Raw genomic sequence first — 26,095 nt, 5'->3', positions numbered from 1 at the left:
AAGATATAAGGAGAGAGGAAGAAAGACAGGGACCGGGGTAGAGAGATGGAGAAGAGAGATGGGGAGAGAGGAGTGAGGAGGGGTAAGATGGATGTCAGAACAGAAATGAAGGGAGCAAAAAATGAGAGGACAGGGAGAGGGTTGACAGTCAAGAGAGATGAAAGAAAAAGAGACATTAAGTGATAATAATAATATTTGCCACCACTTACTGATGCTCACGTGTGCCAGGCATTGTTTTAAGTGCTTTACATATTGCATTTCAATTTAATCCCCATGACAGCCCTGATGCAGGTTACTATTATTATCATCATCATCATCATCATCAGCACAGAGAGGTTAAGTAACTTGCCTAAGGACACACAGCCAGGAAGTGGCAGAGCCCGGTTATATGGCACCGAAGTCTGAGCTCTTAACCACTATTCTATACTGCCTTTTGGGTTATGGCCAGTCACAGCAGAGTGGAAGACAGGGAGACGGTGGGAGAGGAACAAAAAGAGGGTGAGCGTTCAGGGGAGAGAGATGGAAGGGGACAGGGAACAGAGAGAGAGAGAGAGATGAGGAGAGGGAGATGAAAGAGAGAAGAAACAAGGGGAGAAAAAGGTTCCCCTCATCCCTTTAGCTCCCTCCAGAACAGTTCAGCCTCAGGGCCTTTGAACTGGCTGTTCCCTCTGCCTAGCTCACTATTCCCCCAAGTAGTTCCGTGATTTCCTTTCTCCCCTCCTCCAATTTCCATGCATCTTGTCGTTGATAGATATTCTCTAACCATCCTGTTATGGTGTATTTTTCCTAGGACAGCTGCAATTATTTTGTTGTCTGGCCTCTACCTCGGTCTCATTAGGCTATGAGTTCTTTGAGGGCAAAGTTTTGCCTCTCTTGTCCACTGTGGGACCCCTATGAAACATAAGGGCACCTAGCACACAGTAGGTGGTAAATCAATCCTTGATTCAGCTGTCGCCTAAATTCAGCATCCTTTTCGCTACCCAGAATACTTAAAAATACTCAACGAGTTGCCATAAGATCTCAAAGGCCTGATAAAACCACACTCGAATATCAGCTATAAGGACATCAGAATTAGAGCTCTGCAGATGGACAAGGGGATTAAAAATCCTCTTGGAATGTGACTCTACTTTTCCTAAGACTCGGTCTTGAATGAACTTGAACTCTCTGGCGCTCCTGGCTAGCTAACCACTTTGGAAAATTTCAGCATCATACCGTATTTCCCCAGCTAATGTTACAACAGTGGCCTCAAAAACCCTTTTAGGTGGGTACTATGCTGTCCCCCTTCTACAGAGAGGTGGACTCTTCTGCCTAAGTTCATCCAGTTAGAAAGTGCAGAGAGAGCTGGGACCAGAAACACAAGAAGCCTGGCTCCAGAACCAGGCATGCACCTAACCACTGTGCCCTAAAGCATCTTGTCTTGAGCCACAGTGGGTTCAAGGGATTTGCAGATTTCAGGGATCGTGGGAACTGACAACCCACCAAGGAAACAGACATCAGCAAGTTGTGCTCCACTCTCCTTTGTTAATAACTCTTTTTGTTCATCATGGAATGTGGGTTGTCATGGTGATAGGAAGAGACCACAGAAGCTACTGAGATAAAGGGAAGTTAAAAGCATCTGTGAAAACATGTTTCTTTTAGGGCAAACTTCACCAAGCCAGCCTGGTTTCTGTTTTCTTTCTACCACCTGGGACCCTCAAGGGACACAGCTATGGGGAAGGTCGACTCCGGTACCCACAGCCCACAACAATGGTCCCTCTGGTCTTCACTGCCAACCACCCACCCCTGCTCACCTCTGCCGCTGCAGGGAGGAGGTCCTCTCGGGGACGTAGCTGGCTCCCCCGTGGTGGCTGTCCCCGCTTCCCCCGCTGCCTCCCCGGGCCCAGGGCAGAGCGCCACCAGCTGCCGAGGAGCCCCCAAACTGTTGGAGCTTGGAGCTGAGTTCACTGATGATGCTGGCTTTTACTGTGGCCAAGGCTGAGGCCTGAGGCTGGGCCAGGGGCCCGGGCAGGGGTGGTGGCGGTGGGCCCGGGCCCTCCTCCCAGGGCAGCAGCTTCCGAGGCAGGGAGGCAGCCGACGGCAAGGGCACTGGTGGGCCTTCTGGCTCTACAGCTACTGGACCCCCAGACACACCTGCCGCCGAGGGTCCTGAACAACCACTCAGGGCCAACAGCCCATCGGTTCCCGCTCCCGTCACTGAGACAGTGGGGCTTGTGGGCGTAGCAGGGTCGCGGAGTCCCCCGCCAGGGCTGGGCCGCAGGCCTCCACTGGCCCCCAGGGCCCGGCCCCGGAGCTTAGAAGGAGTCATGAGCTGTGGGGGGTATGGTGGGCCCGTAGTACCGCTCCCACCGAAGGCCTGGCCGTCCAGGTAGGCCACATACGTGTCCAGAAGCTCCGGCCCACTGGCTACACTGGCCCCAGCCCCGGCCCCACCCCCACCCCCGGCGCCCCCACCCCCTGCGCTGCCACCACCTTCGGCAGACAGGCTGCTCAGCGTGGATGCGCTGCTAATGGTCTCCAGAGGGTGGTCACTGCTGCTCCGACTGTCCACCTCCTCAATACCAGAGTCCGTGCCAGGCGGAGGGTCTGGCCCAGGCTGCGGGGCGGGGGGAGCTGGGACAGCCGGGGCCGGCGGGCCCGGCGTCGGGGCGTCCCCAGGAGCCGCGGGGGCCCCCTGGGTCAGCGTGGCCACCTCGCTGTCGTAGGAAGTCAAGCTGGATGCGGTGGAGTCCAGGGTGGGCGGGGCGGCAGCAACGGCGGGGGGCGGCACAGGGGGCAGCGGGGCGGCCGGGGCCGGGGGGTCCGGCAGCGGGTGCGGGGGCCCCGGCGTGACGGGCGACTCCGGCTTCTCGAAGCTGTTGGAGAACTCCAGGGGTGGGGGCAGCGGCTCCACGAAGAGGAACTCGCCGTCTTCCACGTCCACCGAGGGGGCCGGGGGCGGCAGGACCAGCAGAGGGAGGCCGTTCTCCTCGCTGCCCCGCGGGGAGGTGGGCGAGGGGGGCACCGACCGGCGCGGGCTGGGCGGCGGGACCCCGGGGCCGTCCTCGGCGGGCGGGGGCCTCCCGGCGGCCGCACTGGCCCGGGGCTGGCAGTTCTCGAGGAACCGCACGTGTAAGGGCAGCCGCTCGGGCTCCTCCGGGGCTCCGGCCCTCCAGGCCTTGCTCACCCCGGGGTGCGGGGCCGGCGGCTCCGGCCCCAGCTGCAGGAGGAGGGGCCCGACCCCGGGAGCCGCCGGCGGCAGGCGGTGCAGCAGGGAGCGCCGGGCGGCCGGCGGGCTGGCGGGCAGGGACTTCTCCTGGCTGCCCAGCCCTGCCCGGTACCCCAGCTCGCGGCGGGCGGGGTCCGGGGGGGCGGCCCCCCAGAGGCGCAGCACCGGCTCGTGGTGGTGCGGGGTGGGCGGCGGGACCTCGTAGCGGGGCGACGGGGGCCGGGGAGGGGGCTGCGGGGCGACCCCGCCCTCCGAGGACTCCTTCAGCGCGCGCTCGCGGGCCGCCAGCGCCAGCCCCAGCGGGGAGGCGGGGTCCAGGGCCTTGCCGGTCAGCGGGTGGACCAGGGGCCGCGGCGGCAGGAAGCTGGTGAAGGCGCTGCTGCCCCCGCTGCTCCCGTAGGCGCGGCCGGCGGCCCCGTAGCCGCCGTAGGCGCCGCTCCCGGCGCCGGCCGACTCCAGCCGCAGGTAGGGCTCGGCGGAGAACATGCCCTCGTCGATGGATTTGGAGTGTCGCAGCCGGGGGCCCGGGGGCGCCCCCGCGCCCAGCACGCCGTCGCCGCCCTCCTCGTCCCCCGCGTCGGTGGAGAGGAAGAGCGTGGAGCGCCGGCGGGCTTCGTTCTGCCAGCCCCCTTCCCTGCGCGCCGCCCCCACCAGGGCCGCCCCGAACTGGCTGGTGAAGTCGAGGGTGGCCGGGCCGCTGGGCGAGCTGTGGGCGGGCACCGGCGACGGGGACGGCGGCACCGGCGACATGGCCGTCGCGGGGCTGGGCGCCGAGGAGCCGGCCGCGGCCTCGGGCTGGGGCGGGGGCTCGGCCTCGGTGCTGCTGCCCTGGCTGCTGCGGCCGCTGCTACTGGTGGACGGAGCCTTGATGATGATCGTGGGGATGGGGATGGAGTTCTTCTCCGCCGGGGCGGCCGCGGCGGGCGGCGGCTGCGGGGAGGCGGGCGACGTGGGCGAGGCCGCGGCCGAGAGCGCGCCGCCCTTCTGAGGCTCGCCTTCCACTTTGGTCTGCTTGACCAGCGGGCCCTTGCGGCCGCGGCCGGAGCGGGCGGGCACGTACATGGCCGCGCTGGCCGCCCGCGGGGGCAGCTGGAAGTAGCGCAGCGCCGGGGCCTGGGAGGGGCCCCCGCCCACGCTGCCGTGGTGCGACGGGGACGGGGCCCCCGGGGTCGGGCTGGGCCCGCCGCCCCGCCAGCCGCGCAGGCTCGGCTGGGGCCCCAGAGCCAGTCGGGGTGGGGGGTCGTCGGGGGAGCCGCCCGTCTCCATCTCCGGCGGGTGAGGGGGGTGGGCGTGGTGGTGGTGGGGCTGGGGGGGCGGGGCGTGATGGTGGTGGTGGTGGGGCGGGTGGTGGTGGGCCGGGGGCAGGGGTCCGCTGTGGTACAGGCTCTTCTCCCGGCCCCCTATCCGGGTGTCGGGAGGGGTGGGCCCATCGAAGGAGGCGGGGGAGGAGGCGGGGAGGGGGCCGCCGGGGTTGTAGTGCCCTCCCCGGGGGGAGGGGGTGAGGCGGCCGGAGATGGAAGGCGCTGGAGGTGTGCTGTAAGGGGGCTCCGGCGGGGACGTGGTGGGAGGTGGGGGAATGTCCTCCGAGCCAGGCACAGACAGGCTGCGGCTGAACTTCATGGTTGGGGGTGCTAGGTAGGGTCTATCATCTTCTGCAGCCCCTGGGGAGACACAGAAAATCCAGGAATGGGATGGGTGGGAGTGAGAGGGGGCTCTCCTTGTTCCCCTATCCCATAAAAGTACATATCGGTAAAATAATAATAGTAATAATGGCACCCATGTATGTAAGAAGACCTTCACGGGCATTAGTCTAGAGCTTTCCCGGTGGTTATGGTAAATCCAAATCAGCTTCATACGTAATACAGGCTGTGTGTGCACTGCATAACAGCAAACAGCAAAGGGAGAAAAGCCGACCGGGGAGAAATTCTGCTGAACTTACACCCCAGGCCAGGAGGGGGCGCCATTTCTAATTCACACAGAGGCACAGTACAGGCTTGTAGCTGTGGCTTGGAGTGAGCAAAAGTGGCTTGAGCAGGGAAGAGATACCATGTGTATGCACATAGTTATAGAGTTCTTTCCATGTATAGGCAGAAACGAAATGCAATTAGCACATCGAGCCTCTGATTTCACACATAGAACTGCTCAAGCTGAGGCTAAAATGTTTAAGAGAGGGAGCTGATTGATAAGTATGCAATGTTATCTAGATTTATAGGTGGCTGACATTAGGCAAATGACGAGGTACAGGTAGACCTCACAGATGCAAGACACACACCAGTAGACTGTGGACACTGGAAATTGAGGGAAAGCTAGATTCAATTAGCAAAACGACTCAGAGAAGATTGGAGGAGTGGTCTTTTGCCTACTTATCAACTGTCAGGGCTCAGTCCCTGACTCTTCTCAAGCCTCTGGCTACTCTCTCTCCCCTGACCAGTGTCAGACTTCATTCTTTCCTTCTCTGCTGAAGACTCCCACCCTTGTCTCGGGCCCAGTCCTCTCGCCCGAGCTCCACTTAGTGGTTCACTGGCATCTCAAACTCAACAGGCCCCCAAATGAGCTCCAGATCTCCTCCTGCTCTTGGACTCCCCCATCTTACCTAATGGCAGCTCAGTCCTACCTCAGGACATTTGCACCAGCTGCTTCTGCTGTCTGGAATGCCTTACCTCCAGGTTTCAGTCCAAACCTGCCCCCTAGCACTTGCGATCTCTCTTATCCCACTCTATTTTTTTCCATAGCACTTACCACATTTATCGATACTGTATAATTTTCTTGTTTCTTATCCTTATATTGCCTGTCTTCCCCTCATGTAAGCTCCATGAGGACAGGACCCTTTAGTCTGCTTTGTTCACTGACATATCCCCACAGTCTAACCTGGCATATGATAGAGCTCAATAAACATTTGTAGAATGAATGCATGCATCAATGAGTGAATGGAGTCCAGTAAAGAGAGAAGGAAATGGTCTGTGGTGGGGGCGACTCACTTCATCTGGGCAAGGCTAATAATCTCTCCCTTTTCTAGACACAGAGCCCTAGGACCAGAGAAGTAAAGCCACCTGCCCCAGGTCGCACAGCTGGGATGAACTCGAGCCAAGATTCAAACCCATGTTTGCCCAGGAGCAAAGCCTGAACACTTTGCCCGACTTCATGGAACTGTGGTCACATAAGGAAGTAGAAAGGAACAGTTCCAGGCCCCCTTGTTTCTGTTGTAAACTATCATCCTTCCAGCCGGCATCCCTTATACCCACTCTTCCAGTGACATACCGATAGATTTTTGCCGGAGCATGAGCCCAGGTCCTGGTGGCAGATAAGAAGGACGTTCATAACTTGGCTGTGAGCGGTGGTGGGGATCGAAGCTCGACTTTGGGGTGGTGGCCAGGGAGGAGAGAGAAAAGATAGCAGAGAAAGAACAGTCAGGGCAGGAAGATTCATGGCTTCTATACATGGCCGGCCCCCAGTCCTCCAAACCTTTGTAGGAAGAAAGAGGTGCCTGGAGGAGGGGGAAGGGAATTCTTCAGAGGGAAAGGTTATGGCTGCAGTAGCCTCTTCCCTTGTCTCCCTGCTGCCACCCTTGTCCCCCCACCCACTTCTGGTCTGCTTCCCACACAAGGGTCAAAGGGATCTTTTCAAAAAGTAATTCAGGTCATGCTAATGCCCTGCTTGAAATTCTGCAGCCACATCCCACATCAGTTAGGAAGGCATCTGAATTCCCAACTCTGGTATTCAAGCTGTACCATGGTGGACACTGCCGCTGCTCACTATGTCCCCTTGGCTGGGATGCTGTGCCCATGCCCAGCTGCTGTATGTCACCTGCCCTTTGCTCTGTAGAATTATCCTCACCCCAAAAAGCTGACATGCCCAAGCAGCTACATGTCCCCATTTCTAGAAGTCACCTGCAGCCAATGACTGGCCAACATGGAGGTCCAGGGCAGGATCAACTCCCTACTGTGATTCACACTCCAGAGCTTGCTGAGGGATCAGGCTGAAGGTGGACTCCCGTGAGGACCAGGCTTGCTGTCCTCTGCAGCCCATCCTCCCTCCCTCCCCCCATTACAGGGTCTTCCTTAGTTGGCATAAGATCCCTATCTCAGGCACCAATTACAGGGACCAAGGCTCAGATGCCCTGTATGATCTAGTCCAGTCTGCATCTTCTTCTTGCCCACTCTGGTCCCACCATGTCTCCCTGCCCTGTACCAATTCCCAAGGTCCACCTCTGCTTTAGAAGACTTGCAAGTCCTGGGTCTTTTTCCCTGGGTCCACGTCCCCGCCGGAGCCCCCTTACAGCACACCTCCAGCAATGTTTTCCTCCTAATCATCACAGGTGCTTTTCATCTGTAAGGTCTCCACTCCACCATCCACTGCTGGTCACTGTCTACTGCATGTCTCTGTCCTATTTTCTTCCTGGCACATTTCTCCATCTGAAATCATCTCATTTACTTGCTTATTATCTGTCTCTTTGCCCAGGATGTCAGGTTCCTGAAGGCACTATGTTACCGTCCCAGGGAACATGGCTACAGTGTCGAGGGCCCATGATACTTTAAGGAAAATGTTTTAATAATCTTTTAAAATCAGAAGGGGAGGCCCTGGATGGTTGGCTCAGAAGTAGAGCACGTGGAAGTCCCAGGTTCGATTCCCGGTCAGGGCACACAGGAGAAGCGACCATCTGTTTCTCCACCCTTCCTTCCCCTTCTCTCTTCTCCTCCCGCAGCCATGACTGGAATGAGCAAGTTGGCCATGGGTTCTCAGGATGGTTCCATGGTCTCGCCTCAGGTGCTAAAATAGCTCAATTGCCAAGCAACGGAGCAGCAGCCCCAGATGGGCAGAACATCAGTCCCAGACAGGGGTTGCTGGGTGGATCCCAGTGGGGGTACATGCAGGAATCTGTCTCCCTGCCTCTCACTTGATTAAAAAAACAAACAGAAGGGGAAAACATAATCAATCTGGATAATACTTATCTTTGTGCCAACAAAGTAATAAAATATAGATTTATAAACTTTTTTTCTTTAAGAGCTAGGGGCTCATGAAGGCAAAATTGCCAGTGGCCCATGAGAGTTACGAATGACTGCTTGAGGAGAGTGACTTTGTTGGCCTTATTCCCTGCTGGGTCTCCAGTCCCTTAACTGGGCCTGATGCTCTAAAAGCTCATGTCAAATTAATGAAAGACTCAGAAAGAGCCATCAAGCATTGTTATTTGGAAGTTTCTCTTATATACAGCAGAACCCAATTCCACAGAAGCGACTTTGTTTGACTGGCTCACTCCTACACCCCCAGGTCCCAGCAGCAGGTATAGCATATAGTAAATTCAATAAATTCAATAAATACTTGTACAATGAAGGATGGATTGGAAGTAATACAAGCTCACGAAAAGATGGGGCGGGGGGCATCCTGAAGGCAAAAGCCCGGTCCTGTCCCTCTGAACATCCTCATGAAAGAGCCCGGGGTCAGCCTCACAAAGGCGGCAGGAAGTGTCTCCTGAAGGCACGCCTATTTTGACTGGTCTCCCCCATTCTGATCTCCAAGCAGAATTCTCAGCCTGCCAACTCTCCTCGACTTTGCTGCATGCTTTTCTCAAACATCCTCCTGAAGCCCTCTCTCCCTAAGCCTCAGCTGAACATCCTGCTTGGTTTTCCACCCTGTCCTGCAGCTTGTCATGGCCTGTGTGGGATCAGGGAGCTGAACCCTGCAAGAGAGGGGAGATGGTGTGCTGATGCAGTGTGAGAAAGGGAAAGTGTGGGGAACCATTTCTGTGCAGGCCGCTTTGCTGTCTTCAGTGCTAAGTCCTTGTGCATCCTCCCCCTTGTGCGTTAGGGTGGGCTATACTGATTTTGATGATGGAGAAAGCAGCTGTGGGTCAGAGGAGAAGGGTAGTACCTTAGATCAGCCAGTCAGTAAGGAGGAGGTTACAAAGAAGTTGTTGGAAACAGATCGGAGCGACTAGGAAATGCTAAGGTTAAGTAAGAGGAAAGGAGAAGAATTATGAAGAGCTAAGAAAAGGGGTGTGACCACCAGGAAGGATGTGGGGACCAGTGAGGGGCAGAAGCTGGAGAAGAGACTGGGTAGAGCCCAGGTTGGGGAGGACGGGCAAGAGGATAGCTGGGAAGGAAAAGAAGGTGCAGGAAGCATCCTGAGTGGGGCGTGGGGATGGAGGGGGAGGGGTTGTATCGTATGAGAAGTCAGAGGGACAGGGGAGGTCTAAGACTGACAGGATGAGAGTCGGAGTGGCAGGAAAGGGGTCAGAGAGATCAAATAATGAGTTAGCTTGACTTCGTGAGGGGTCAGAATGGTAGAGGAGATGTCAGACTGACGGAGGACGCGAAGTGACTGTCTGAGGGGCGGACTGACTCAAGGTGGGGCAGGCTGACCTCCATCAACAAACGGGCCGCACCAACTCCCGCGCGCGGAGGGGGCAGCCATTCAGGGTGCGCCAGTTGAGCGTGACGTCACCAGCTGCCAGGCAGACTCCTCCCCAGCGAGCCGGCCGGAGGTCCAGCCCCATCCTGTGCTACCTCGAGGGTTTGTCTGTGGATCTGGTGCCTCAGTGACAGAGTATGTGCCCTGGTGCTGAACACGGGCTGGAGGCCGACCATGGGCTGGGAAATTCGCGCAGAGACAGCCCCTGGAAAGGGGTCAGGGAAGAGAGACCAGAGAGGGAAACAGATGGAGAGACAGAGACAGACAAAGCGAGAGAAGGGTTTGAAAAAGAGAGGCAGATCCAGAGAGGGGAGAGACAGAGATTGAGAGACAGGAGGGGAAATGAGACCTCGGTGGGAAGGAGAAGGAACTCGATGAAGCAAGGAGAGGAAGTTGGTCCTGAGAGGCCCTGAAATGGAGAGGGCTGGGTAAGACAGAGGCAGTGAATGCAACCAAGAAGGTGTGATAAAAAGATAAAAATAACCAGAGAGAGAGAGAGAGAGAGAGAGAGAGAGAGAGAGAAACTGAGTCCAGAGAAAGGCTGAAACCTGTCCCCATACAAAGACAAGGGAGGGGGAGAGAAGATGGGCAGGGGACCCCTGAGGGGGGGTCAGTGATCAGGGAGCAGAGACAGTTGTCTAGAAAGCTAAAGCCACGCAGAGGGGAGGACAGATGGATGGACAGCAGAGCCCTGGGAGGCGCCCTGGTCTGCAGCAAATTGGCCTGAGGTCTGTGCCCCTCTGTTGGCATTAGCGGGTCCCCCTCAACCCTGTAGATTTTATGCACAGGTGTGTCATTTAGGGAGGGCTGATATTTCCCAATTTCTAGGTTTATAAGCAGTAGTGTCTGTTTTTTTATTTATTTTTTCTTCATTGTTTGTCTTCCTTAAACAGGGGTGTCTTATACAATATTTTCCCTTGTTCATTGCTGTGCAGGTCTGAGAAAAGAGGCCTCAGGGCCATACTGAGCCCCCACACGTCCCACTTGCCCCTCTGGTCTAGTGCAGGGGGTCCAAGTTGGAGACTGAAGAGGGGATAAGTGGGAGAGGGAGACGCAGAGGACAAGACCACACACCAAGGGGAGAGGCACGGAGAGAAGATGCAGAAACGTCAGGACTCAGGGTGAGAGAGGTCAGGATGGCTGGTGGTAAAGGAAAGAGAGAGCCCCAACACAAGAGGGAGAATTCTGGGAAGGCCGGGGACAGGCCCAAGGGGGGAGAGAAGGACAGGGAAGGTCCAAGGGGGGGATGCTGGCTGGCCTCCAGGACTGGGAGGAGAGGGAGGTCCCAAGGAAGACCTCAGATGAGTGGCGGCAGGCGGGCAGCTGGTGTTGTTATTGGCTGGTGCTTGTGCTCATCTTCAGGTGTCTTTGGAGCTCAGATAGTGAATTCTATGGAGACCAGGATCTTGCCTATCCTGTAACCATGGTTCATGCAGAGGAGGGGCTGGCACCCTGGCTGCCTGGGACTTCATCAGTGCTCCAGACAGTCACTAAATAAATGCCCTTATCTGTTATTGGAGACTGAGCCTGAGATGCTACTTTGGAGTCTCTGGGGTGCATGTGTCACAGTGTGGTCTCCAGTTTATTATTTTGTGACCTGGGGGGGGGTCACATCTGTCAAGAGCCTACTGTGGTAGGAATTGATCTCGTGCAATCCTCATAAGACCCAGCAGGACTGGCTTTAGACCCATTTTACAGAACAGAAAACTGAGGTGCAGAGAAATTAAGTACCGTGGTCCAAGTAAGTTAGAAGTTGGGGTTTGAAGGCAGGTTTGTGTGGTTCTACAGTGCCCCATGCTGTGATTTAAAAAAAATTTTTTTTTTAATTTTATTTATTCATTTTTAGAGAGGAGAGAGACAGAGAGGGACAGAGAGGAGAGAGAGACAGAGAGAGAGAAGGGGGGAGGAGCTGGAAGCATCAACTTCCATATGTGCCTTGATCAGGCAAGCCCAGGGTTTCAAACCGGCGACCTCAGCATTTCCAGGTTGACGCTTTATCCACTGCGCCACCACAGGTCAGGCCCCATGCTGTGATTTTTACACTGACTTCGGTGGGGAGGTGGGCATGAAAAGTGACCCTTATACCCTCAAGGACTTCAAATTCCTTGAGCAACCCAAAACAGGTGTGAAGTGAGGACCTACTGCATGGAGGGCACTTTGGCAAGCCCTGACAAGGGGCCAAGGACCCTCCGCCTCTAAATCTGAAAGAAATTCTAGCAGTCTGGATACTAAATGTCCCCCCTGCATCTGGTTCTTGTAAAAGTACTAGACCCTATAGAGTAAGGCAGTCAAACCTTTAGGGGAGTGGTGGACAGAGTTCAGGGAGCTGTGTACTTGGACAGGAGAAAAATTACATCTTTATTTTCATTATCCTCCAACTAAAATGCAACACTTCCTCACTGAAAATGTAGGCCACAAACCATGCTAGTGTTAGCAAGACCTGTGACTATATCTGTGACAGAAATCACAGATATTTCCATATCCCATCCAGCACAGCAGTTGCAATTTCTCAAAATAGTGTTTTATGCTGCTTCTGTTTTTGAAATGAGAGTACTTAAGATCCACCACCAGATCTTGCTGGTTATGTGTTGGCAAAAAGGCACTGATATTACTATATCATAAATAAAAAAAAATTTTTTTAACCCTGCTGGGTAGCTCAGTCGGTTAGAGCATTGTCCTAACACACCAAGATTGTGGGTTTGATCCCTGGTCAGGGCACTTACAAGAATCAACCAATGGATACATAAATAAGTGAAACAGCAAATCAATGTTTCTCTCTCTCTCTCTCTCTCTCCCCTTCCCTCTCTCTCTTGAAAAATCAATAAAAATTATAAAAATATTTTGATAACTGCATTTCATTGTAACTAGTTTTTTCTGTTTATGTTTTTAATTGTATGCTTTTATAAGCATAATTCTCTGCAACATGCTAACCTGCCAAAGGGGTCCATGGCCACCCCAAAAACCAAAGAACATAGTTTTAGAGTAAATGGCCCTTTGGCCACCAGGTGGTGGGTACTGCCTGTGAGAAGAGGGGTTTGGAGGTGAGAGAGCTTGGCCTGCGCAGAGAAAGAAGTGCTAAGAGAGAGGGAGGGCAGAGTGCGACCCCTGGAGGGTGGCGGAAGAGAAGGTGCTGAATGGGCTGGGAGCCCTAAGAAGGAGCCCAGCCCAGCGAGGATGACAGCCAGGGAGCAGCCACACCAGAAAAACCTGGGCTGTGGCAGGACAGTGAATCCAGGGTTGAAATCCTGGTGCACTCTCTGTGCCTCAGTTTCCCCTCTGTCAGTGGGCTGCCTTGTGTACCTCACAGGATGATTCTAAGAAATGAAGGGCATAACCCACATAAAATGTAGTGTCTAACACATGACCAACAGCAGCTACAGTGAGCCTCTGTCGTAGGGAGAGGCAGGCAGGGCCGAGACAGAGATCATAATTAATATTTCAGTAACTGCCACTTGTTGAGCACCCATTATGATGTGCAGGGCCTGTGCCAGGGATCTCCAGCCTGACTCAGGGTTATCTTTCCCGAGGCCTTTGAGGCGGGGCAGAGACAGACAGAAACTAAGCGAGCATGAGGAGCAGGAATGAAGAGTAAAGTGAGGGGAGAGAGAGACACATCTGGTGGGGGGGGGCAAGGAGGAAAGGAGGCCCCAGAGTGGGGGGAAAGGAGCAGACCCCGAGAAGCGTGGTGCCCTCCATGACCCGCCTGAAACACAGGAGCTCGGAAAGGTGTGCAAGAAATAGGATTGCGGCCCCAGGTGGGTGTGCACGCCCTGCACGTTTCCCTCTCCAGGACCCCAGCTCCTCAGGCTGGGCTGCCTACCTCAGTGGCAAAGAAGCCTTTGGGTCGGTGTTTGCCCAGGGACGCCAGGCCCCCAGGCCCAGGACTCTCGCTTGCACTGATGGTCTGCTGAGCGGCTGCCAGAATTTCGTCCAGTTTGTCTGGGAGGGGGCAGGGGAGGGGCGGAGACACCGTGAGATGAAGACTGCCTCAGCCCGAGCAGAGACAGAGCTGCCAGGAGCCCACAGCTGGTTCATGAGAACCGGAGAACGACACCCCTGTCTCCATCCCTTCCCACCCAGACACAGGTCTGGAGACCCAGACACAGTCTCCAGCCCAACAGGCAGGACCCGGAGATGGGAAGGAGTGAGGACAGCGAATGGGACAGCTGTCCATAAGAGGTGGGAGCTCAGATTTGCGGGCTGGGGCATCGCTGGACAGGAGGTGATGAGCAGCCAGGAAGAGGGACAGAGTGAAGGAGGCAGGCACCGCAGGGGGTGTAGAGTTAGGGGCCCTGGGCAGCCGGGGGAGCAGGGGTGGGCCATCTTACTGAGCGCCATCTGATACACGGTCCGCTTTTTCTCCATGCTGGGCACCGGCGCAGGCTGCTGATCATACTCTGTGGGCAAAGGATTAGGTTGTAGCCCAGGGGCGCCCCCTGCGGGCAAGGTGGAGAGGGCTAGGCCCGTGGGCGTGGCCCGTGGGCGTGGTCAGCGGGCGTGTGCAGGGGTGAGTCAGGGAGTGAGGGGCCAGGGCAGGGAGGGATGAGTCCAACGGCGGGATTGGGACAGGGGCCCTCCCTCCAGTCCTGTGCCCACTCACCACTCTTCTTCTTCCAGGGGGAGACTAGCCCGGGGGAGAGGCAGTAGAGGAGCCAAGAGTTAGGACTTCAGGGGGAGGCGAGGGTCCCCCTGTCTGGAACGCCCGCCTGCCCCATGGCCCGGTGGTAGGGAGGGTCAGCTGCCTGACCCCCCAGGTCCACTCTGTCTGGAGGGGGGGGGGAGTTGGCCTTCCTTTCTGTTAGTGGGGCTGGGGGGAGCTGGTGGTGGGTGATGGAGAATAGGGGGTGGGACAGATGGAGAGGGGCTGGAAAGTGAATGGACCTGCAGAGGGGGACATACAGAACCGGAGAGACCCCGACAGAGAAACAAACACAAGAGGACAGAGGAAAGCCGACTCTCAGACGCCCCTTCCCAGCAACACACATGTGGGCCAGGGTCTGGCCCGTGGACCAGGGACAGGATGAGGACGAGGACCCCTGGTCACTAACAACACTAACAAACTCAAGGATGGTCCCACCCCCTCGGCCCCTCTCCATCTCCGTGCCTGGGCCCCGGCAGCCCCACAAGCTCACCCATCTCCTCCAGCTCTGAGGTCATGGACTTGGAACGCAGGGAGATGGCAGGGGGCGGGAGCCGCTTAGCTTGCTGGGGTGCTGACAAGGGCACAGTAGGGGTCGAGCATCAGCACATGGGGAAAAGCCCCATGACCCCCCCTCCCCACCACGACCACCACAATGCTCCCAGAACTCAGAGAATGGCCACCACTGGCATGTGAACCCTCCCTGCCTCAGTTTCTCCTCAGAAGAGTCACAGACAAGCAGTCTTGAGGAAAGGAAAGCCAGTGGTGGGGAGGGCTCCTAAGAGTCTTGCTCTGGCAGCAATGATGTGCTAGGCCTAGCCACACAGTAGGAGGTGGGTCACCTTTCTTATGGACAGCCTCATCCATGTCCGGGTGTCTGGTGACCATCACCACCTTGACCATCAGTGTGTTGCCCCCTTGTCGGATCATGTTCACCACTTGCCGGTGGCCGACCTTCACCACGTTTTGCCCATTCACCTGTGGCACAGACACCCCCACACCATACCCCGTAGGTGAGGGGAGGGTGCTTTCAGCTTCAGAGTCCCCTGTCAGGGGCACTGTGGGCTACTCCTCCCTCCCACTTGGGCAGCCGGATCCTGGCATGGATCACAAGGGGCCTTGGGACCTGTCACCAGGGCCCTAGGGCAGAGAGGTGTGTCTGTGGCAGGTGGGCTGGAGGTTGCAGCTTGGAGAGGCCCCTGGGGCTGGGGGCCAGGTCTCACCTCGATGAGGAAGTCTCCCATGCGCAGGCCAGCGCGCCATGCCACGCCACCCTCGTCCACCGACTCCAGATACTGCAGCGCCGGGAAGGCTGGGGTGGGGGTGAACTCCTCGATGGGGGTCTGCGCTGCAGATGGGAGGAGCCGGCGGGGTCGGAGGGGAGGGGGTGGAGAGGCCGAGCAGGGGATGGGGCTCAGACCCAAGTCACAGAGGCCTCATCATAGCTGAGGGACCAGCACCCTGGGGTTGAGGTGGTGGGCGGGCTGGGGTCCCTTTCCCTGTCCATCCATCCCCCTGGGTTAGAAAGCCATTCTCCCATCCCCACCTGGCCGACACTCACCCTTGGCCCCCCGGAGCACGAACCCAAACCCCTCACTGTCCTTCTTCTGCAGCAGAACTGTCTTCTCTTTAATGATGTAATCGCTGGCGGGGAGGGGAGGGAGGGGTGGGGGCGGGGCAGGTGGAGAAGGGATCATGAGACATGGAGCCAGGCCCACCGGCACCCCAGTGGCCTGAGCTCCTGCTCCAGGACCATTCATCCCACCTAGGATCTACCTCACCCACTCCGAGAGCGAGCATTCGCTCACAGCAGCCCTGACAGGCCTCCCCCACAGAGCCAGGAGTGCCTGCTCTCCCACTCACTCTTTCCTCATTCATCCATTTGAGCATCCATCCACCCATCCATTCAGGCAGCAGTTACCAAGCCCACTGTGCACCAGGCACCATTCGAGGGACGGGGAGGTACACTGTTAGATCACAAGACAGCCTGGCTTGAACCTCTCTCTGCTAACCACTTTCTATCTCTGACCTTGAGTCCACGACTTTAACCTTTTGGGTCTCAGCTTCCTCAGCTTTCTCATCTTTAATAGCAGGCTCTACCTGACAGGTTGCTGTGGTAACAAAGTACTTATAGTATTCAGCACAGTGCCTGGCACATCATAGGCACTCAGGAGAATTCCTTTGCTGTCTCCAGTCAACTTTCTAGTCGAGGAAACAATGCACTTCAGGGATACTCCTCTCAACTCCTTGACTATATATATACTACAGCAACACATCCCCAGGTCCCCAACCATATTGTAGCATTGCTTATTCGGCACTGTCCAATATGGTGGCCACTAGCTGCATGTGGCTATTTATATGCAAATTATTTAAAATTAAATGGAAAAATTTCAGTCCCTCTGTTCCACTAGCTACATTTCAAAATGCCCAGTAGCCACATGAGGCTAGTGGCTACCATGCTGGACAGCACAGATGCAGAACACTTCATCACTGCTGAAAGGTCTAGTGGGCGGTGCTGACCTCTGTACTCCCTGGTGTATCTCCTGCATCCTATGGTTCTAGTGAAATGGTTCTCAGTAAGGCCACAAAAGGCAGCTAGCACATGTACGTAATGCTCATATACCCAGTAAACTCAAACATATTCCACATATCTCACCACCGGCTGGGGCTCGCTCAGTTGCAGCCTCCAAACCTTGACATCACCTCTGTGTTCCTCAATGTTATGCAGGCGTTCCATTGCAGGCACCCCAGTATGCAACAGGAATATCCATGCACCCTAGCTCCAGCCCCACTCCCTACAGAATACCGAAGAACACCGAGACAAGCAGAATGCATGGCCGGCTGCAACCCAGCCCCCTGTAGTCACGTGCTCGACCCCCAGCGCACATGCACCCCCCCTCAGCATACTCCTCTAATCTCCACTGGTCCCAACAGACTCCGGTAATAGCGCGTGTGCTCCCTGTGCACTCCAGTTACCTGCCCCCGCGGATTCGGCAAAACAGCCCTCCACAAATACTCCAGCATGTTTCAGTAACAGCCCCACACATCCCAGAATGCTCCTATAATAATAACTCCCCCTTACTTTGATCTCAGTATATTCCCATAGCATGGCTCCCTGTCACCCCTCAGCACACGCCAACAATACCGAACGTGCTTCTACTGTATTTCGGCACCCCTCTCCTGGCCCACCACACAGTACCCTATACACTCCCATGACCCCCCATGACTTCCACCATCAAATCCATCCGCTGTACCATGGTGACAGTGTTCTGTGCATGCATGGGCACGTGAGCCCTGCCCCACCCCCCTTATTGTAACCTGTGTGCTCAACAGCATGCGTGTGTACACGCAGACTCACCCCAGCACCTGCCTTTGCTCAAAGTGCACCATGTCCAGCAAGCATGTCCACACCATACCCACCATGTCTTCCTGATCTTACTGTGCTCAGCCCAGGGACCAGCCACCTTTGTAGCTGGGTAGACGGGGTGTGGTGAAGAGGAAGGAGAGGTAGAAAGGAGTGTGGAAGGTGAGAGAGAACAGGATAGGAGGGGGAAAAGGAGGCCGAGAAGGCTTGAACAGTGAGTGGACAGGGCCAACAGAAACTGGTTGAGAGGTCAGAGCTGCCTGCTCCTGACCACGCACTCTGTGACGCCCTGGTGCGCACGCACACCCTGACAACCTGCTCTAAGCCCTCTCGCCCTTGTCATCCGGATGTCCCTTCCAAGTCTCTAGGGCCCCCAGCGGCCAGCATTGCCCTTCAGTTCTCCTTTATTCCTCATTTACAGGAGTTCGCTTTCCTCAGTTCATGCCATAAACCCCTACCTTCCCCACATCTCCCTCCGGCCCCTGGAATCTCTTCTTTATCCCCACATTATTCCTACGCTCCAATAAGAAGCCTTCCCCAAGTACCCCATCCTCCAGTATGATTCAGGAGAACTCTCATATCCATTACATGCCAAGAAGAAGCACTTGCTATGTGCGAAGCAGTACTTGAAGCCTTCACAGCCAAGTAACTCAACTGTCTCCACCGCCAGCCTCTGAAGTAGGTATGAGTACTGTTTCCACGTTACAAGTCAGGAAATGGAGGCCCCGAAAAGTTAAGCAATTTGCTTGAGGCCACAGAGCGAATAACAGTCTTCAACAACCCCCAAGAAAATACCTAGGCAACTGCAGCAGTAACACCCTCCACTCACTCCACAGCATCTAAATACCTCAAATACATATGCACCTCCCCAAACCCAGCACCATGAGTACCCTCCAGTTCGTAGACTGATCTCAGGTTATGTCAAGAGCCCCACAACAACGAGTCACACTTACTGAGCCACTTTACATTTATTTATTCATTAAGTCCTCACAACACCCCTGGGCGGTAAGGGTTGACTGCTATTTTCCCATTTTAAAGATGAGGAAACTGAGGCATAGAGAAATAACTTGCTCAAAATCACACCAGCTAGAATAGCGTCAAAGCTAAGATTTAAATCCCCCACAGGCAACCGATATACCCCAATACTGTCCAAACATCCCAGGTCATCGCAGCACCCCATCCCTTCTTCTCGAGTGTCCCCATCATGTACACATTCCTTTCTCCTCCTCACCCTGTGACTTTGTCACCTACTCCCCAGCTACACGTGCTGTCTCCCTCATCACACCACACTCTCCTAGAGCTTCTCACCTGCACTCTTGCTCTCACAGCTTCCTACGACTCTATTCTCCCTTTCCCTCACTTGTGTGTCCCCTCCCCTCTCTGCACCTTGCTCCCTGCTCTTTCATGTCATCTGGAAGCTCCACTTTGCCCTAAGCCACCACCATCAGCCCTCACTTCCTAAAGCCCTCATCACACCATGGGGCTAAGCCACCGATTGCCCACTTGGCTCTTGTAGGCACACCCTACACCTCCTTTCCCAAAGTGTCCTCCTCAGACTTCCGTGACCTCTTCCCTCTCTCATGCCACCTCTACCTCCTCCCTTGCACATCCTGTCCACATCCTCCTGCACCTGTGCATGAATGCTACTGTGTCCCCTACAGCACCAGGTTCTCTCCATACTCCCTGGTTTCCCCCACCCATCATCAGTGAAAGCCCTTTTCTCCTTCTGCATCCTCAACTCACTTCATCACACCCCTTTCTGCTTTCTGTTAATCGCAGCTGCATTTCATTTACATTTCCTGCACCCTCTGTCCATACGGCTTAAATCCCCACCCCCAAATCTCCTTCGCTTCTTCTCCTGCATTCTCTCCTTACCCCATTGCTTTGCACACTCCACGCGCCCTCCATGCTCCGGTGTTCTTCATCTTCCCTCACTCCAGTATGTCCCGCTCTCCCCGGTTCCATTCTCATCCTGACGCCCTCCCACCCAGACCCTCTAACCCCACCCCCTGCTTCAGTCTTGCTACCCACGCAGCACCCCATTCACACTCCGTGCTGCCCACTACCTGCCCTGAAGGAACACACACAATGCTGCCCCCCAGGCCATCCCTCAGTGACCCTGAGCAGCTGCCGAGCTCAGCAGCCAGCTCTTGTTCACCAGATCCCACATGCGGAGACTGCAGCAGCGTCCACTCCTCCCACCCCCACCCGAAGGTCCTTCTCACACACCCAGGATCCCATAGCCCAGAGCCTGCTGCTGCACAGGGCGCCCCCTCCAGTACTCAGCCCCTCCCTATGTATCCATCTCCACGGGCATCTCCACGGCTGGCACAGAGGCCCCCATGCCGGGAAGCCAGCCCCCTCCCATGCTGAGAAGTGGTACACACAGCAGATGCAGCTCTCCAAGCAGGAGCTCAGCCATGGCTCAGCACACGTGCCCCTCAGGCATAGACCTCTGGGGGCAGGGAGAGGGGCACATAGAAGTAGAGACACACAGAGGGACCGGTGAGGGGGCTGTGGGGGAGGGGGCAGGCTTGGCACGGGAGGGTGGGGAAACAGCCGCAGTGCCTGGGACACACACACACACACACACACACACACACAGGCACACACGCACACACCGAGTCCCCAGACAGCTTCTCTATGGCTCCAAGTCACACACAGAGACAGACACCATCAAACAGGGATACACAGATGGACACAGCTGGGAGGTGGGCTGAGAGCCCACCATTGCCCCATCCTTCTCTCTCTCTGTCTCTGTTTCTCTCTCTCTCTTCCACACACACACAGCTGCAAGCAGTCACACACACGCATGCACATCTACAAGCCACACCGACACACGCACAGTCGCACAGTGACACGCAGCGGAAAAAGCGAGGGGAGAGGAGGCCGGGGGCGGCGGAATGCGTGTGTGATGGGGGGGGGGATGACTGTGAATGGGAGAGAGGGGTATGAATGGGGGGACTTGCCAACTCTGTGAAGGGGCGTGGGGATACGGGATCAGAGGAGCAGGGGCCTCGGGTGTAGGTGCCTGAGGGAGAGACACTGTGCCTCCCCAAGGGGAGGGCTCCACAGAGTGGGGGCGCTAAGGACGGCAGAAAGGGCGAATGGGTTCCGAACTCCAAGGTGGGGTCCATTTGGAGGGCCTCGCTGGAGGGAAGATCTTGGAGGAAGAGCTGAGGGGGCACGGAAGGGCCTGCGAGGAGTGAAGATTCCTGGGCTGGGGTGGGGGGAGGTTGCTGGGAAGCGGGGCCCGAGGAAAGGAACGAGCGCAGGGCTGGGAGAGGGGCCTGACAAGGGGTTCAGCGTTCAGAGCCGGATAGAGGAGAAGGGTGGAGGAAGGAGCGGCGTGGGGGATGGGGAGAAATCCCAGGGATGGGGGATCAACGGCGGGAAGGGTCGTCACAGCGGCCGGGGCCTCCAGGCCCGGCCGTGGGGAAAAGGGGCGGCGCGCTCCGTTACCTGTAGATGTACCAGACGCTGCGCCGCCGGGGCCCCAGGGCCGGCCAGCTGGAGGAGAGCGCGGGGGGCGGCTGCGGCAGGGAGCCCCCACTGGGGCCTCCCCCGAGACCCCCGCCGCCGCCGACCGCAGACAAAGCCATCGCCGCCGCGGCCCCGGCCCGGGTCCCGGTGCCGGCCGCCCCCGCCGCCGCCGCCGCGTCCCCGTCCCCGCTCGGCCGAACCCCCGTGTCCGGGCCCCCAGGCCCCGCCTCATGCTGACCCGCGCCGGGAGGGGGAGGGGGCGCGCACCCTCCCGCGGGAGGGAGGGCAGGGCAGGGGGCTCACATGCCTGGGGGCGCGGGGGCGCGGAGGCGCGGGGAGCGGGGCGCGGGGCGCGGGGTCGGGCCGCCGCGGGAGCGCAAGGACCGCGGACGGCGCCGGCTTCAGCACCGCGGACAGCTCCGGAGGCGGGCAGCGGGCGCGAGGCTTAACCCCTTGGCGTCCTGCGCCGGGCGGCGGAGGGGGCCGGGCAGGGGGGAGGGGCTGGGAGGGGAACGCGGGGGCCCACTTGGCGGGAGAAGGGGGAGGGGCGAGGCGCAGGGGGGAGGAGAAGGGGGAGGCACTTCCGGTCTGGGCCCCCCCTTAACCCCCTCCCCCCTCTAAAGCCCTCCCGCGCAGGTGCAGAGCAAGAGAGAGCGGGAGAGGGACGCACAACACCACACAAGATGCCTCGCAACCGCGTGCAGGCACGCGCGGACCGAGCCCCACTTCTAGGGCAGGGACAGCATGGTGAGAGAGGCCCCAGGAGGGGACACACAGCCCCCCACCACAGACCGACATACAAAGCACCCCAGTATAATCTGGAAGGGCCGGAAAGGGAAAGCCAGGACATTCAGAGAGAGACACCCCTCCCCCCAAAGCACCCCAGGCAGAGGGACATACACACAGTACAACTCACTGGAGAGCCACGGGAGAGGAGGCGAGAGGGCGGTACAGGCTGGGAGGGGTACAAGTGTCAGTACCGCGCAGGCCAGGAGGGATGCAAGACGCACAACACAGGAGAGGCCAGGCCGCCACAGAAAGGTCGGGCAGAGCAAGGGTGAGGCAGGAGAAGCTCAGACACACCACATACATCGAAGCACATTCCAGTGGGCACAAGACGTGGAGAAGGAGGGGAGGATATGAACTTGACAGGACAGAACTGAGGGCCAGAGGGACCACCCCCATCCATACAGCAGGTGGAGCAAGTGACCCCCAGACCAAGGCCAAGGAGAGCCCCAGAGAGACATTGTCAGAGACAAGAAGCAAAGGCTGATGGGGAGATTCAGGGTGGGGAGGACCTCCGTACTCACCCGGTGCCCAGAGCCGAGACGTGCCAGGCGAACACGCACAATGGTCAAGCGCCTCGGACACCTGGGCGCAGGGTGGCACCCCCGCCCCACCCTCCTCACATTGTCATTTCTCTTCCTCCCCACCCCAACCCATCCCCACTGGCCAGAACACAGACACGTAGGTTTGGACACATTTAATGGAAGGAGGCTACAAACAAGGAGACCCTTCCCTGGATGGAGGAGCAGCAGGGGAGGGTGTCATCTTTGATGCCCAGTTATGACCACCCTTCCCCCACAGCCTTGCCCTCTGGAAGCCCAAGTCCTGGAGTCCTCCCCTCTTGTGCCCCCTTTCCCCCGACACCCCACTTCCTAAATTCCAGATCAATCAGACAGATGCAAATGCATGCACATGATTTTATGTGCTAATGTGCACAAACAGTGACATGCATAGAGAGTGACAGACGTGTGCAGAGACCCACCCGTCCATATGCGGTAAGCAGACACACTGCTGTCTCTAAGAAACACTTGCCCTCATTCTCAGACATACAGATTCAAGGAAACATGGATGTACAGAGCCAGCTGCACAATTAGCCACTATCGTGCAGCCGTATATGACAGCCACAGATGCACCTATCTTTACAGAGTAGGACAGGCCCTCTGGCCGTCACAGGCATCTGCACAGGGCTATACATCTAAGGGCCTCCAGTCACACATGCACATGGACACGTGTCATGCGCACCTACAGAGACACATGGGCAAGAACACACTCGGGGAAACTATACAAGGGCACTCGCCTGTGTAAGACGTTCACACATATGGGAAACCGGTTCTGGTCGTGCACACGCACACATCTATACACCCCCAGGCACCCCTTCCTTCCCATTCCTGACCCCGTCCCGCCCTTCCCCTCCCTTCTCACCTCCCTGGGCCAATCCCATCCATCAAGCTTCAGAAGCAAGTCAGCCAGCAGCCAGGGAGGGGAAAGGAGTCAGTGTGCCCCTCTTCCCACCCCCACCCCGCCTGCCCCAGCTCTGCCCACGCCCAGTGCAAGGCCCGGGATGCATACATTTCCACTGCACATGACCGCACAGAGATGGGCACATGAAGGAGACGAGGGCCTCCAGCCAGCCATACACACGAGATCCGGGGCCCCCAGGCACCCCCCTACCCAGCCTTGTCCACCCCAGAGCTGAGCAGTCTCACAGACTGCCAAGGCAGGTTGGGGGTTGGGCTGTATGGTCAGAAGCTAAGTCTGCCTTCCCCAACCCCTGGATCAAACTTTAGAGGGGGCAGATGTAACAGGGTGCTTAGAGGTAGTGGAAATATTTAAAAGGTGGAGTGTAAAGGGAGGCGGGGGGCATCCGAGTGTGTAAGGACATTTACCTTGGGGCATCAAAGCTGTCGTAGGAACCCACGGTATAATGCCGGAAGAGTCTCTTTGCCTTGTCACTGCGGCTTTCTGCAGGAGGACAAGGGATGATCTTGGGCCCTCACTCTGGAAACCACAAGCCCCTCCCAGTACCCCTGGCCCAAGCCTTCCCATCCTCCTCCCACCCCTCACCCCCATCGGGAGGGGGAAAGGCAAGGACATGAGTGAGTACCCTAGGGTAAACTGGAGATAGTCCGAGTTCCCCGTTACCTTGCTTTCCCTCCTGGGAGCGGTTTGCCACCTCTTCCAGGCAGTCAGAGGGGAACCAGCCAATGCGACCTTTGACCTGGCCTTCCCAGAAGCCTCCTTCCCCGATGCTAAGCACTGGGTGGGGAGCCGGAACACAGAAACATTTCTACGTTTCCACGCTGCCGCTGCTCCCAACACGCTGATGCACAGACTTTCCACAATTCTTGAGCCTGGCACAGGGCCTGGCCCCAGGGTATCCTTCAGACATGTCCCAGGAAGGGGCGAGGGGTGGGGAAGAAGCAAGTCATATCATGCCTGCATTCTAGTCTTTTGGATCCAGTGGGGACATCAGAGGCACTGGAGAAGGTGGCCGTGTTCCATGACATAGGCCTCACAGGTTAGGGACATATCCACAACTGACCTTCATCTCCCCTAGTGACAGGGGATTGCTCTGTAATTTCCCTAAACCCTCCTGAGCAGTCTCAGCACTGCCCCATAACCTCCCATGGTCTCCTTGCTGCTTAATCTTTTGTCATTTGCTCCCAGACCCTACCCTCAGCCTCTCTTTGTTCCCCCCCACCAACGCTCTAGAAGGGAGAAGAGGTTAGAATCAATTCTTTCCTTCTCTCGGCCACACATAACTGGGGGACCCTTCCTGCCACCTCCACCTCTTAAGCCATCAGCACATGTTTAGTGAGAGCCTGTGACATGCTCGGTGCTGCTGTGTTGGGGACACTGACATTCAGAGATGGCCAGCAGGGACAGCTCCTGTTTATCCAGCTCTCACTCTGGACCAGTGCCCTTAGAGGGGCAACCTGTTTTTTGGGGGGGGGCAGAGACAGAGAGAGGGACAGATAGGGACAGACAGACTGGAAGGGAGAGAGATGAGAAGCATCAATTCTTTGTTGCGGCACCTTAGTTGTTCATTAATTGCTTTATTATATGTGCCTTGACGGGAGGGGGGCTACAACAGAGTGAGTGACCCCTTGCTCAAGCCAGCAACCCTGGGCTCAAGCTGGTGAGCCTTGCTCAAACCATATGAGCCTGAGCTCAAGCCGGCGACCTCAGGGTTTCAAACCTGGGTCCTCCGTGTCCCAGTCTGACTCTCTATCCACCGCGCCACCACCTGGACAGGCAAGGGAGTGACTTTTATTATCCCTAATTTAGTGAGGGGAAACCGAGGCCTGGAGATCTGCTGTCATTTGCTTAAGGTGATACGCTTGTAATCGACAGAGCCTGAGTTTGAATTCAGTTCTGCCCATTTTTAGAGTGCATGCTTTTAGTCACTAAGGTTGCTGCCTCCTTGTTCAAGCGCTTTGTTCAAACACACAGTCTGCCGTCCCCCAACATTTTCACAGCTCTGTCCGCCCTCAGCCCCTCACATACCTCCCTCACTCAATCCTCATGCCTACCTTGATAGGTAACAACCGACTTCCCGTTTTATAGGCGAGAAAGCTAAAGCTATAGTAGAGCAAGAAGTCCCTTGCCCAGAGATGGCTCGAGTCATGCTAGGATTTGAGTCGGGCCCATCCGATGAACCACCTGCCTTGAGAGGATCTGGGATGCTCAAGGTCATGGAGCATCCATGACAAGGAGTCTGGGCTCTTGGCTGGCTCAGCCGTGCCTAGCTGGGTAGCCTTGGAACCAGTCATTTGTTCACTGAACAAATATTTATTTAGTGCTGGTCATGAGTCCGAGCTGTTGGATACAACAGATGTGGTTCTTACTCGCACAGATCTTCCATACTGGTGCCCACTAGAGGCCTAAGTCTACCAGTGACCTCATGATTGGAAATTGAGGTTAGTACTCAAGGGAAAAAAGCAGGGTATCAGAGAGAGGCCAGATGGAAGCATATAAATTGGATGGCTAAGGGGGACCAAGGAAGCGTCCTGGAGGATGTGACCTATAGGCTGAGACCTGAAGGATCCTAGGATCCAATAAGAGGGAGGAAGGGTTGTCCAGACAGAAGGAACAGCATGTGCAAAGAGCTTGGCTGGAAAAGGGCTTGGGGCATTTGAGGAATGGAGAGGAGGATGTGGTCCCTGGGACCTTGTGGGTAAAGAAAAAGTGGCAAGATATGTGGTGGGTGGGT

General features: G+C 56.8%; 1 protein-coding gene across 3 annotated transcripts in view; it reads right to left on the bottom strand.

The window, feature by feature from the left end:
- The window catches only part of SHANK1 (SH3 and multiple ankyrin repeat domains 1), a 44,275-nt gene that overhangs the window by 1,001 nt on the left and 17,179 nt on the right, over positions 1-26,095 (bottom strand). Inside the window, exons 13-24 of one of the 3 annotated variants that reach the window (XM_066271405.1) lie at positions 24,025-24,138; positions 23,769-23,844; positions 23,305-23,331; positions 15,811-15,893; positions 15,473-15,597; positions 15,092-15,227; positions 14,743-14,823; positions 14,211-14,234; positions 13,939-14,007; positions 13,431-13,549; positions 6,464-6,560; positions 1,791-4,866 (exon numbers count right to left, since the gene is read on the bottom strand). In XM_066271405.1, the coding sequence (XP_066127502.1) occupies positions 1,791-4,866; positions 6,464-6,560; positions 13,431-13,549; positions 13,939-14,007; positions 14,211-14,234; positions 14,743-14,823; positions 15,092-15,227; positions 15,473-15,597; positions 15,811-15,893; positions 23,305-23,331; positions 23,769-23,844; positions 24,025-24,138 (4,027 nt within the window). The remainder of the gene's footprint in view (positions 1-1,790; positions 4,867-6,463; positions 6,561-13,430; positions 13,550-13,938; positions 14,008-14,210; positions 14,235-14,742; positions 14,824-15,091; positions 15,228-15,472; positions 15,598-15,810; positions 15,894-23,304; positions 23,332-23,768; positions 23,845-24,024; positions 24,139-26,095) is intronic. The other 2 variants (XM_066271406.1, XM_066271408.1) reach the window with 2 other exon arrangements.

This window comes from Saccopteryx bilineata, chromosome 3 (genome assembly GCF_036850765.1).
Source record: "Saccopteryx bilineata isolate mSacBil1 chromosome 3, mSacBil1_pri_phased_curated, whole genome shotgun sequence".
NCBI lineage: Eukaryota > Metazoa > Chordata > Mammalia > Chiroptera > Emballonuridae > Saccopteryx > Saccopteryx bilineata.
The sequence above is the reverse complement of the archived record's forward strand: the minus strand, read 5'-3'. Positions and strand labels throughout refer to the sequence as shown.